The following is a 13,896-nucleotide window of genomic DNA, read 5'->3' as shown; positions in this document are numbered from 1 at the left end:
GTGTTGTGTTTTTCAGGAACCTGTATAAGCGCTTTTGCTCAACCTTCATTCATCCTCACCCTGGATCTCTATACGGCTGTTAAGAAACCTAAGCGACACCTCTTTCATAATGATAAACCTGCTCGATAATCTCTGCCGACTTCCCCCCTTCCAACGTCTACATGACATTGCAAAGCTTTGCCATCTGCATTACATAGCCACTGACTGAAGATTTTTCTAATTCATTGCTCAAGCTGGACACATTCAACCTTTTCTTTTTATAAGGAAACAAAACTACAGTTTATTTCAAATTGAGTTAAACAATTCAAGTACCAGACGCTTAAGTTAGTTAAGCCATAATCATTAGCTAAAATCCACAAAAGTGTACACAAAAAGGCTAAAAGCTTAATAAATATGAACTTACATTTTTGTTTACATTGAACAAATTATTAGAACTTTCTCTCCTTATGTTTACTTGACAAAATCCAAGTTTATACAAAAATGCTATGAAGTCAAATGTATTAGCCAGTCCACTGATATCTGCTGAAATACATTTAAAAAGGTGAATTTATAAGATGCCATTAAAAAAAATACAAATCTTAATTGCCATCCAAAACAATAAAACTCAATAGTGCTGAATTTAGAAATATTAAAAGAAACGGAATAAATGAAATGCCATGCGTTTTGATTTGAAGTCTTTATCAATAACAAACCTTTGTTTCACATTACATTTCTGTTACCAGCATTAAAAACAACCAAATAAAACAACCAGCATAACAAAAATGTGCATCAAGAAAAACAAAACCACTCCAAATGAAGGCTAATGTTCAGAACTTGCTCTCCTATATGAAACAAAATACCTGAGAAGCAAGTAAAGGCCAAGTTAACAGTTACCACATCTTAGAACTTGCTGAAGAATGAAAAACATCTATGGTGGAAACTTGTGAGTAGAGTACACTGAATACCTAAGATTATTTCATAGTGTGTTTTTGATTGAATCATAACATCTCTCTTTTCTATAGTTTTATCCAAGTTATTAACTATTTATTATTCTTGAGTCCAGTTTAAACTACTTTTGGGGAATGCAAGCAAACGGGACTGTCAACTGTGTCCGTTTTATGATAAACGATTTTAGTGTAAAATTTAAAATGATTACGAGTCGCTGTAGCTAAAAGGTTCATAGCATCTACATAGTTGACATCAGTATTACTCAAACACAGATCGGGGCAAGTGAAGGATTTACTCATTTTAAATACAGGCAACGTTAATTCCAGCAAATACAAGCTGACTCCAAGGCCCATCCATGCACACCGGGATCAATAAATAATGGTTTAGCGTGACTAGCGAGTGAAAACATGAAACACGGTCCAATGAGGTCATGGGGTGAAAGTTTACCTTCAAAGGCCTGACCCCGCCACCGAAGTCAATTTGTTACTGTCCGTCACACACACACACACACGATAGGCTCTGTTGGAATTAAAGACACAAACCACCATTCCAGACATTCCCCAAAATCTTTTTTTTCCACACTCCAGCTGACACCAAGAATACCGTAAAATCAAACTGATCTCCAACGCAATACGGAGTGCATTATAAATTGACCGTGCAAGTTTTTAACAACTTTATTGGACGCCACAAACATACACAAGCTGAAAGCTCTCATGCTTCTGTTTTATGGCGACGTGCATGCCATCAGTTCACAAACACTAAGTTTTCATTGTGGTTCAGCAAGTGAAGTTACAGGTCTTTAAAAATCTAAATCCACAAAAGCACCACAAGGCACAAAGAGGGATTCAAACACTCGTTTTAACAATAATCTTACCACTGGAGACGAAATTCGACACCCAGGGCAATCACAGATTGGGGGATGTACCTGTAAGATTCCTTTGGACATAAGAGTCTTCAAACTTTTTCCTGGAAAGAAACAAAAAAAGGGAATATATATTAATATATGTATGATTGCAATTAAACACATAAGACACAATTAGATCCACGTGTTTCTCCTGATGTTGCTGCTGTTATTATTACTACTAATATATTTTGTATCCTTCATTTGTGTATTCTTTTCCAATGTCAAAATGGGAAAAAAAAACTGCATAAGACAATATTTGGGTGTTGTAAATAACATTATATATATATATATATATATATATATATATATATATATATATATATATATATATATATATATATATATATATATATATATATATATACGATATATACTAAAATACTTATTTTTAATTGGCTATAGTAAAAAGTATATATATTATATATAAACAGAAAGAAAGAAAAGAAACGATATCCGTGTAGTTCGCTTTCATGGAAAATGACCGTTGCATTTCCATCCATGATTTTGACCATGCCAGCCCAGAACTGGGTTACATTTCTAAAGGCATAACGCTCTTTGGCTCTCTGGTGTCTAAGCTACTCGGCCCAGAATACGTAAACTTTATTTTGTTGAAGAAAAAAAAAAGAACAGCAGAAAACAGACATACCTCGAGCCACTATTAATAATTTGTTTCTGATCGATAAAGAACAGACCGCGCCAATCACTTTCGCAAGCTCTCGTTTAGCTGCGCGACCCCGCTAGCACTTTTAACTGCCTCTCACTACGACCCGGTCCCTCACCACTTCCTGTTCAATCCTCACTCAAAACAATCAATTTCAGAACCCGATTTCAAACTGGATCCATTTTTCCAGCCACAGTCTTAACACCACCTTTTCCAGACAGGGCTGTCTGCAGTGCTCTGTACCCGATCCACACGGGGGTGGGGTATTAGGAATGAATCGCATGAAGTCACGTCTCTCAAGCCTCATCCACGGGGAGTATCGCTGTCCGCGGTATACAGACCAACAACTCTACCCTGCCTGCTTAAAAAAACGTTTTAAAAATTGCACTGGAGTCAGTAGTCTAATTTTGTTTTTAAAATATGATCAATTTACAGTTCTTATCATACATTAAGCCTGGAACTTTTTGTACAGCTCCTAGAATGTCTAATTGTATTTATAAGTCCCAGGCGTTGCAATGTTTGGGAAGCAGTACCTTACGGTATACACCCACTAAAAGTAAGCTCCCAACAGATAAATAAAGAACACCCTATACATCCGCACTCTATGTATGCGCTTTCCTGTATTCACATTACCGTGCCTTTGCTTCTATCCCTTGTATTTAACTCGTTTCCAAAGTGGTTCTATATGCTGCGCTTCCCCGCAGTAGCCGCTTTCTGGTACGGTTTCCTTTTCGTTTCACCCTTCAAAGTCTGAAATCTGTTTTCCCAGCCAAGTCGTTAAAAAAAAATCCACCTTTCCAAAATGCGGATTCCTGTAGTCGCTTTTTCACCTCATCATCGCCACATGCACTTCTCCAAAAGGTACAATAACTGGCCGCGTTTCACCGTCTCTCTTAATTTATAAACTACGTAAGGAAGGTACTGTATTTGTAACCCTTTAATTCCAACAGCAGGCCCCCTCTGACTATGAATTTCAGTCGCAGAACATCGCTCTTAAATAAAAAAAAAAAAAAACTATGCATACTATTCCCCTTACAGAGACTGGCAATTCTTTCAGCTTACCCTTGTGCCTGATACTGCGTTTCCAGTCCTTCGCAGTTTCCCTTCCACTGACAAACTGGAACTCGTTGGGGGTAAGCCACTCTCCCCTGTATCTGATGGACGGTCCTTTACTGCCTTGGCATAGTTTATTGATATACAGCAAAGCCTTGTTTTCCCCGCATTCCACCTCGATACAGGGCTCCCCGTTGTCGAAAAGGGGTTGGAAATCGGGGATGGATGAAAATCTCTCCAGCATCAGGTCGTCGGGGTGATGGTGGTGGTGGTGGTGGCGATGGTGCGTCTCATGCAGCCCCAAGTAACTACGGTGCTGGGCAAAAATCTGATCGTACGGTGGCGGATGGGGGGTCACCACCGGGATGGCAGCGGCATTTAAAGGAGCCAGGTATTCTGGCAGAGTCTCCATGGGCTGATTAAACGCAGCCAGAGCCATCTCTTCTCCGTCCAGTCTCTCCTTTTTGATAGCAGGCATGTTACTCAAAGCCACACTCCTGTAACAAGTAATCAACAACTCGTCCGATCCAACTTGCTGCTCCTCTTTTTGGAGTTTGTCAATTTCTGCTTCCCAGACGCGCCACTTTTTACGCCCGGCTACCGGCTTAGTTTCTAAGAGAGCGTTGCAATTCAGCAGGAGTTTGCCATTTTTAAGTGCCCAGTTTTCTTTAGGTTCGTTTTCTCGAGGATTTAGCGCACCGATCTCTCCGTGGATTTCGCTGCACTCCTGCCGGCTAATCTGGCGATCCGTACTAATACCTGACATATTGAAGAGGTCCTTGCTGCCGCAGACATTATGTTGGTTAAAATGCTTATTGATCCCGCATCGACCTACCTCTGGGCAGAAGGATTTTTCAAACTGATAGCCTTCTGATTTCCCTTTCCTTACGAATTGGCCAGTGGTGTTTATATATATACAATTCTATTTGTCAGTGTCCCCCTAACACCACGAGTCAGTCAACTTTATAGGGTGCAGCGTTCTACCTGCAATGTGCAATATCTCTCTCATTTACACCAGTCTTATAAAAGTTATTTCCTCACCCCTTCTCGCATAACAAGTATCAATACAAATCCCTACATGTCTTGTTTTAAAGTGATTATCGCAAGTAGTTATCTGGTACTGTTGGGGTGTTTTTAAAATATCATTTTAACCCTGTATTTTTCTCTAAAGTCACGCTTTAGTTCAGAGACCCAGACCAAACAAGATTTGCACTCTCCGCCGCTTCTCTAACTTGGCCCATTTAAACAGCAGAGGGTTTGCGGGCGCGAAAATAGACAAGGGGGTGCGCGACGGACGCCTTCGTTGTTTCACTGTAAGCAAAAAAGCACAGGAGCATGATTTGTTTTCTTACTAGTCAGACCGTATTTGGATATTTTATTTCTATTTTGCAGTTAAGTGAAAAAGCATAGTTTTACATAGTTCAACATTGCTGCTTGTTCTAGATCAGCTGTAACACATATCCAGTCACTGGGAGAAATCACTCACACATCAGCAATCTCCTAAAAAAAACATTGTTTAGAAGTGAAATAATACAAACCAATTCCCCTGTTCGTGTCGTTACAAATGTGCAATCATTTCCCTTTTCCATCATATTGTTTACTCAGTATATAAGTGTGTTTTATGATAGATAGACACAGGGTGATTAGACAGTAAGTGTACCAGAGCAATGGTCTAATCGCTTCCTTACATCTATATATAACTCCAATACGCTACCCAGAGAGCGTCAATGTATTTTAGCAGAATATCATTGGAAGTATTTATTGGAGACAGGAGTCCAGGTTTATCCACCAGCTGTTTCCAATCTCTGATGGTACATCTTTGGGAAGTTCAACAACAGGGGCTTCCTCATCATCATAAGCCCCTTCGAGATAACCAGTGTGTGTGGTGCTCTTAACAGACAGGGTGACATACATTATACAGTGCATGCCACTTCTTAAATTGTGTGTTGCAATAATGCTGGTTATTGCAACGTTTTTCCATACACTTCCCGTCCAGATATTAGATATTATTTGAGGGCCACTATTATTGCAATACTGTCAATTCTTCCAAAAGGGTATTGCAACAAGTGACCTAAAATGGAAACAATAGTACCACGGTCTTGCACAATATATTTGCTATGCTTACAGGTCTATAGAGTCTGGAATGCAGTGACTATTAAAACGTGCCAAACAACCGCTTATACTGTATTATGGCAAATGTGCATTACCCTTTAATACTGCCTTTGGTTACTTAGAACATAGCGCCACTCTTGGCCACAAACTGTAACTGCTAATATTTTAAATGGGATTTCAGCTTGGCATACAGTGCCTTCAGGCGGCCAAAGAGAGTGCAATCATTTTCAGCTCCCCCTTCAACAAAATCTGAACTTTGGTGTGAATGCGTTTGTTGTGCTGTTTAGTAGCTCAGTAGATCCAGAGAATTCCCAGCCCTAGGCTGCCTAAACCTCATCCCAGTTATCAAGGGACTCCTTTCTTCCACAAGGACTTGCCCAACTAGCAGCCTGCTTCCCCACTGGAATATAGATATATATTGATATAAAGAGGCTTTGTGTATTAAAAGAATGCCTCTACAAGGTCCTGTCTCTTGATATTCTTTGAGGCCAGCTAAAACCGTTAACATTGATGACAAAAACAAAATTATTATTTGGAATGAAACAGACTGGATGAAGTGGGGACTACCACCTGGTAACACGCAGCTTGGAAAATCATACAGTGAAGAGCGTTGTTAGTTCGTACAGAAGCGCTTCTCTGCAAATCTTACATCAAATGGATTCCAAATACAAAATAAATAAACCCTGACAAACACTTGAGGGGATCGCTGCACGCAGAGAGCGACCTGAAATTTCAAAGTGCAACACTTTGTTCCACTTCGAGAAAGGTATTACTGCTTGGAAGATGCAAGTTAAAAATCCTCCTCATGGCAACACCCAGATGCACAAAAAGACGCAGTGTTTCACCCTGCCAGGAGAGGGAATCTCGTGACTAAGTGTAGTCAGCATGCCTTGACCTTTTGCCCTTTGTCACTTTCCACAGGCGCTCAAGAGCTGCAGGGTTAAGCATGTTTAATTGCCTGCACCTGAGATGCGATGCGCTGGTGTGATGGAGTTCCTTCAAGGGTATTCCCCACCCCCACACAAACCCAAACCCAAACCACACAGCCACCCCCTCGAGTGATAAGGCTTGTGATTAACCTTTTCCATTTACGGGGGTGCCGGTAAAACCTCTGCCGACAGAGGAGTTCCCGAGCACACTGGGTGCATCAGCGCAGGTTCAAAGGTCACCAGGGAGCAGATGGGATGGAACCAGCTGTCAGTGCTGCAGTTTGTTTTTTTCCACATCCTTTTTGAGTGGGCGAGCCCCCTCTTCAGCACAGAGGAGATTCCCCTATGACACGCGTTAGAAAAAACTCCTGCCAAACACTGCCCAGAGGGTGTCGGCACACCTGGACTGTCAGATTTGCTGTCTTACCCATTGTGACTGAAACTGAATCCCAACAGGCAGCTGCATCCATTCCGTTTCGATGTCTGTGTGAAATTGTATTCATTTTTTATCTTAAAAAGAGTTCATTTTATTTTATTTGGCAATTCTGATGGATTGTGTTATCAAACATTTAGAATAATGAAAAAATAAATCAAGATTAAAAATCACCATTCATCATATTCCTTACAATAACTTTTAGATTATGTCTAAGTGCACGTTTTCCTGTAAAATACTAGCCACCAAAGATAAAACTATTCTCAGCCAGCGACATTATTTTCTCGCTTATCGAGAACCCCCCTAGTGCACATCCCGCCTCCGCGCCGTTCTTGGCAGCGGCTCCGGAGCCGCAGCGCTGCCGCCGGGGGAGAGAGGTAATAAATAACCCGGGGAGAGAGGAGAGGAGACCGCCGGGCGGTTCAGACTCTGACCTGACAAATACTCACTGGAAAATCATCAGAGACCGAGCCCACCCCTTGAGCCTGGAGCCAGCCTTTCAGACACGGACTGCAAAATATATATCCATATTTGAAAAAGCAGCGTCTCGCCCCCCACCCCCAGCCACCGCTGATAATTCTTAAAGTGAAAGCGCATGGCTAATTAACTGTTTAATAAAAACTATCGTGTATAAATAATTGTACATAGAGACGCAGGTAAAGCATACGCGTTAGCAGGCTGCTTATGAGTCCATATACTGTACCGATACATTTTATCATCGGCACAGACCTACCATGAGCTTCACAGATCTATACAATACAACCCCTTAATACATTTAGAATGACTGATGGCAGAATTCTTATCGTTAGTTAAATTGTTAAATATAAAGCCTATTATATTCAATGCGTTACAATATGAAGCTCAAAATGTAAGATAGATGTAGACTATACACCATATCAATAAAAATCTCATTAAAATAAAGTTACTTAAAGAAAATGGTACGGCTATAACTGGAATACTGTATACTTATTTAAGTTAGATATTACAGATGATTGGGGATTTACAAGCGTCTTATTAATTAATAAAGTACGTCTGCTTATATTTAAAACGTTGAGTAAGCACAGTAAAAAAAATGGCTATATACCGTTTTTAAAAGAACCATGATTAGCTGACAGGACTGAAGCTCAGTAGCCGTTTCATCTTTCATAAATGGAGCGCTTTCATCACGGAGGGTAATGGGTTTTGCAGCCTACCCTACAGCACCACTGTATTCCCGTACCGCGCAGAGGCGGCGGCGCTCGGGCTCTCCACAGCATGATCTAACCTGCTGAGTCTCAATGGGCTTGCAGTGCTGGCGGCGCCCGTCTCCGCGCTCGGAGGATCTGAGGGGCCGCAAGGCTAATCCCCATGGTGACTGCTCCTTACACAGAGCTGGGTTTATCTATTCAACCGACAGGCGACCAACCTGTCCGGTGTATGTTCATTTGAGACCAAAGTCTAGGGCTAGACAAATAACCACTGTATAAAATAACACTCTTTGAATAGATATTTCCTGTCGGCGTTCTGTAGTCATTAGAACCCCATACGGGTTTTTAAATTGCTTCATTATTAAGCATATTTTTTTTTAACAAATGAAGATAATATGTACTAAAACAATTCTGGTAGTGGGATAAGGATACAATACTTAGTCTTAAACGCAGCTATACTGTTAAAATAATAATAATTAAAAAAACACTCTTGGATAACTAAGTGTTATTATTTGGGCACTGTTGGTGTCGATACCACTGTGTTATGAAGGGAGCTGCATGGCGCACCCAGCGTAATGCTGGAAGATCTTGCCTAATTCTAAGTTGACATTTTGGAATTGGCTTTGCACAATACAATATGACCCAGTCACAGCAACCTATGCTTGTGTGTTTATATTCCAGTTGCATTGCGTTATAATTGATTTTTATTTTTGCAATGGCCCAATACATTTGAAACAAACCATAGCCTATCATTTTATGTTTTTATTTTAAACAGCTCTGTTGAACCCTGGTCCACATTGCTCCTTCACTGGATCGCGAATACTCTACAGATATTTGCGTGAAAATACTCAAGATATTTACAATCACTAAACAGGTGATTTCATTGTTCAACGTACATTGGGGTCAGTAAAATAAATCACAACACCCATCAGAATTTAACTGCATGGGAATTGAAGCTCAAGTGCAACGCTAATATGCTTCCCCACCTCACGGTTTCACTTCAGCCTTGAGGAATGGTTTCAGACGCATGGGCTGCTGGGATAGACTGTAAGCATGGCAACTAATTAAGAAAAAACAAACAAACAAAGTGACTCATACAGAAAACAAATAGGATATTGAGCACGCAAGAAACTAAATGTTAGGAACATGTAGGTACCGATCCCTTAACTGCAGCGGCAACAGTCTTATTATTGGAAGACTATTGTCTGGAAACAAGTGTTTCTGCAGCACCTTCTCCGATTTGCTGTCCGTGTTTATTATCATCACTATTTACTGTAATTATTAAACATGATAGAGAGGTTGTATGTAAATTAAATCCCCAGGTCTGATGCTTAGTATTTAAATGAGTCAAGTAATATTGCACGGAACCCTAAGGCAGAATAACTACTCTGCACACTATAGGACCCCGGTCCCAGGGGAACTGGGTGGCACTCCACAGATATTCTGTACGCCTCAACCATGCGGGCGAGCAGCTGAGTATTTAATATTGTGTGTGCTGCATTACCGAGAATAATGAAGGTACACGAATACCGGCAATTTTGTTAAAAACAAACACTATAATAATATATAATAACACTATAAAATAGCGTGGTTACTGCAGGTTTTTTTTTTGGTTGGTTTGTTTGTTTTATCATACGTGGCACTGGGCCAATAAACCCCCTCTCCTGCGGGAGCTTCTGGGGTGGACTGAGTCCGGAATGTATATAAATACAAGCCAGAAATAAAAATGCGCCGGCAGCCCTGATCAGATTACAGTCTCTTTTTTTTTTTGGTCGTTAATAATTTGTGCACTAAAAGATTGCGTGCCTCTCGGAGTTAGTGGGAGTTATTGGCACAGCTATCCCACCACAGCGGTGCGAGGCTGTGCTTGGAACATAAATTATTACTTTATCTTCAATTCCACTTTTCATTCTCGGGGTTCACTGTCTGCGCAATTCCGTCTACGTACAGCCAAAAATCACGGCTTTATCCAATTTTTATTAAAAAAATAAAACATTGCAAAACGGAGTAAATAAAAATATGTCAGTTGCTAAACTGATTACACAAACTGGATCACAAACAGAAGCAAGCAGTGCAGGTACATTTGTACACCTTTGCTTTTCGTTTACAGTTGTACCTGACAGCATGTTCTGTACACTTTGAAAAGCAGTGCCTGTCAATAGAGGCAGGTCTGGGCAGCCCTCTGAGAGCTGCCTGCCTCTCCTTAATATCTCAAGACTTAAAAGGCATGTACCGAAGCTTCTTATTAACCCATGGGGATCAAACCAGGTGTTTGCAGTTAAAAAGTAGCCTTAGTTGGGAGGGAATGTAAACAAAACTGACAGTCAACATGGTCTTCATGTGATACAGTTAATAGAAATAAGACTCCTGTTGCATAGCAGTTTAATCCATTCCTGGTTTTACTATGAGTTTAAGAAGACACACCGAGCTTGTTACCTATACACTGCGGGTAATTCAGCATGTATTAAAACCTGGAATGGGTGAAACTGCTATGCAATAGAAGTCTTACTTCCATCTCTGCATTGTACAAGTACGATACCAGGCTCGCAGTTTCTTAATTGGTCTAATTATTTGATTAATTGGACACATTTAACTCTTCACTTGAAGCAAAAGTGCATTTTTTAAAATCAACTGTAAAATAATACCTTGAAAAATATTAAATATGTCAAACTGAACAAGTTAGATCAATTATGTTAAATTGAGAGTTTAAACTGCAATGCAAACCAGTCCTGCGGCCCTCGAGGCCTGGGGTTTGACACCTCTGGAATAGAACTACAACCATTTAAAAAAGCGCCATTTCCCTCATTTCGTTTGACAGCTTCTGTCCAGTGTCCCACCCACACCTTCGCTGTTCCTTCAGCACACTGTCTCTCAGCATGAGCATTCAAATAAAACAAGCAGCCAGAAAAAAAAACCTTAAGTCTGTACAAGTCAACAAATACACCCAGTATTGTTCGTATTGTTTGCTATAGTCGTTAGTCTGCCAAGTCAAGAAAAAGGGTTTAAAAAGTGTGGGTGTATGGTTCAGAGTAGATTATTATTATTAGTAGTAGTAGTAGTAGTAGTACGTTTAGATTGAACAACAAAACAGCAATAACAGCCCTTGGCATCTGGTGAAATTCCAGAAGGTTCAGAAAATGAGAAATCTCTTAAATAAAACACGGGACCACATCACCTCATAATCCAGAAGTGTGTCCAGGAAAGGGTTAAAGCACTGTATAAGTACGAATCCCTGATCTCTCGGCTGCTATTGATTTTTTTTGTGTGTGTGTGCGTGTGTGATGTGAAACCCAGCAATCAGCTTTGCGGTTTGAAATTGCCCTGAAACCAGAGCTGAGACGCCGACACGTTTCAATTAGCGAGCCGCCCTGGCCGCTCTCTCCCCCGAGGCGCTGCAGCACAGCAGGGCCGGTCACGCCCTGTAGACGCCTCCACACTCAGCGGGGCGCGGGGGGAGGGGAGGGGAGGGGAGGGAGGCGAAGATTAAAGCAACTATATGAAACTGGATTACCTGGAAGCTGTGCATATGGGAAGCGAATATCAGTATTCTGTGGGGTACAATAATAGAATTTTTGTGTGGCTTAACAAGGCAGCACCGGACCCCCCCTCCCCAGTACACCCAATGGAAAGGGGATGGTAAAACCAAAAATTAAAAAAGAGCGTCCCTCCACTGCAACTAACTTGAATGGTAAATTTAAACAAATTGGCAGTGTAAATGAAAGTGTTCTAAAAGGATACTTGACAAATATCCCCACTCTCAATATACGTCAAAAACAGTGTTTTGCAATACTATCTAAAAACTAAATAAATTGGACTAACGTATTGAGCGAGGTTTACGCAGAACAAATACAGTGCAATGACCCATATACTACTGGTTTACTGGCTTTGTTAAAGTATACTTGATGGAGCAGTTGTATAAGAATGTGAAAAACACGCACACTTTGTGGTCTGCTATACCTTTAAAACTTCCAGTTTTGGTTGAGTGGTTTGGTTTGTCTCTGTCAAATGTAGGATCTCTCAGTGAAGCCATGCTAGGGGAGACAAGCTGGCCAATGCCCCTGGGGTAACTGCACTGGGACTGGTCACACCACGTTGCCGCAGCAGCAGCCCACACAGCCACTCAAGCAAGGCGTACAGCGCGTCTCTCAAACCGTGCCCTGTCCTGTCAGCCTAATGCAGTCAAAGCATCGTTCAGAAGCTATACAATTCAAAAATGTGAACAGCGCTGGTGTGTTGATTTGGGTTATGTGTATCCTGCACTCAGAATACAAGTACTTGTATTTAAAAAAAAGAACAATAATAATTAAATTAACCAGCACACAATTATATATTTATATTAAAAAAATGTTTTGCATGCAGGTCCTGTGTTGTATAATGGATGTGTAATACTGATATAAAAATTTTAAAAAAGACCCGATGCTTAATGGTTATGAGGAAATCAAAATGGATTTATAATGACCTCATCTCACATTGAAAACGTTACCTTTTAAGGCCCCCGAAACACTGAAGGTGATGGGGCGGGCTTCCCTTTTGCTTCCCCTGAACCGTTTCATATTTAATGTAGCATAACTTGACACAGAGATACTCTATACTATAATACCAGAGCATGGAGTCATGGGAGGTTCCACATCCTGCAATTGCACGGACGCCACTTAAATGGGAAAACATTCTTTACCAGGAGGATATAATAACTATGACACCCTCCCCATTTCTTTTCAATTAAAAAAAAAGAATATTTATGTTAATTACACTTATTATTATTATTATTATTATTTATTATTATTATTATTATTAATAATATTATTGTCAAGTCAAGATAATAAACCAACAAGATGATAGTCGTAAGAAGGCAAATCAAATATTGTCTTAACCATCATGTTGTACGCAGTCTGAATGTTCAATATTTTATACCTACTGACCAAGAAGGTAGAAATACTAAGTTTGATTGAGCAATGTTCCATGAAGGTTCAACTGCAGTTCAAGAAAGCTTAGTATGATGAGCTCTGAAGCACAGAGCCATGCCTCTGACTACTCTGTGTCTCAACAGACGCATAGAAGACTATGCATGTCAGCAAAACACAGTGGAATCACTGAAATCCAAACAAATGAATGTTATCATTGATCACTGAAGTGCTAAAGCTTCTGCAAACCTTACATTTCTACAGCTAGGTTTGTCAAGAAGGTCCATTTCCGGCTTTTAAAAACTAAAAACATATTGTGTTATTTTTTAATAAACCTTTATCACAGCATAGCAACAACATACTTCAGAAAAAAAAACTAAAAAGCACAAGTCACAGCCAACATTTAAAAACTGCCCAAATACTACTTCTGCCACTTTGTGTTAAAATCAGTTATAATTGCCAGGCAGTCTTCTGAAAAAAGGGATATTGCATCTTTAAGGTCAGCCTTCTCTCTGACCTTGAGCCGCCTTGCTCCGCTCTGACAGTTTTCATCAACAACAGCAGACTGCACATTGTGTGTGTGTGTGAGGGGGAGAGGCGTCTCCCTCTCCGCCAGCTCCCCTGGCAGCCCCAGATTCCAAACAGAGAGCCGCCTCTCTCCGACAACTCCAGAATGCACACACAGCGAGACTCCCCCGCTGCCAGATCAATACAGCCTGCCTTTCATCTGACCGGAGCTGGGGGAAATCAGCGCTTCCTGGAAAAACCCAATATCAAGTGAACTATTTA

General features: G+C 40.7%; 1 protein-coding gene across 9 annotated transcripts in view; it reads right to left on the bottom strand.

Moving 5' to 3' along the window:
* The window catches only part of LOC117432416 (sterile alpha motif domain-containing protein 11-like), a 98,545-nt gene that overhangs the window by 51,104 nt on the left and 33,545 nt on the right, over positions 1-13,896 (bottom strand). For 2 of the 9 annotated variants that reach the window (XM_059002277.1, XM_059002282.1), the window contains one exon: positions 1,853-1,893. In XM_059002277.1, coding sequence (XP_058858260.1) covers positions 1,853-1,893 — 41 coding nt within the window. Of the gene's footprint in view, positions 1-1,801; positions 1,894-2,477; positions 2,880-3,125; positions 3,251-3,554; positions 4,747-13,896 lie in introns of those variants that run through there. The other 7 variants (XM_059002273.1, XM_059002275.1, XM_059002279.1 and 4 more) reach the window with 7 other exon arrangements.

This window comes from Acipenser ruthenus, chromosome 27, assembly GCF_902713425.1.
Source record: "Acipenser ruthenus chromosome 27, fAciRut3.2 maternal haplotype, whole genome shotgun sequence".
Taxonomy (NCBI): domain Eukaryota; kingdom Metazoa; phylum Chordata; class Actinopteri; order Acipenseriformes; family Acipenseridae; genus Acipenser; species Acipenser ruthenus.
Note: the sequence above shows the minus strand (reverse complement) of the source record. Positions and strands in the feature narration are given on the sequence as shown.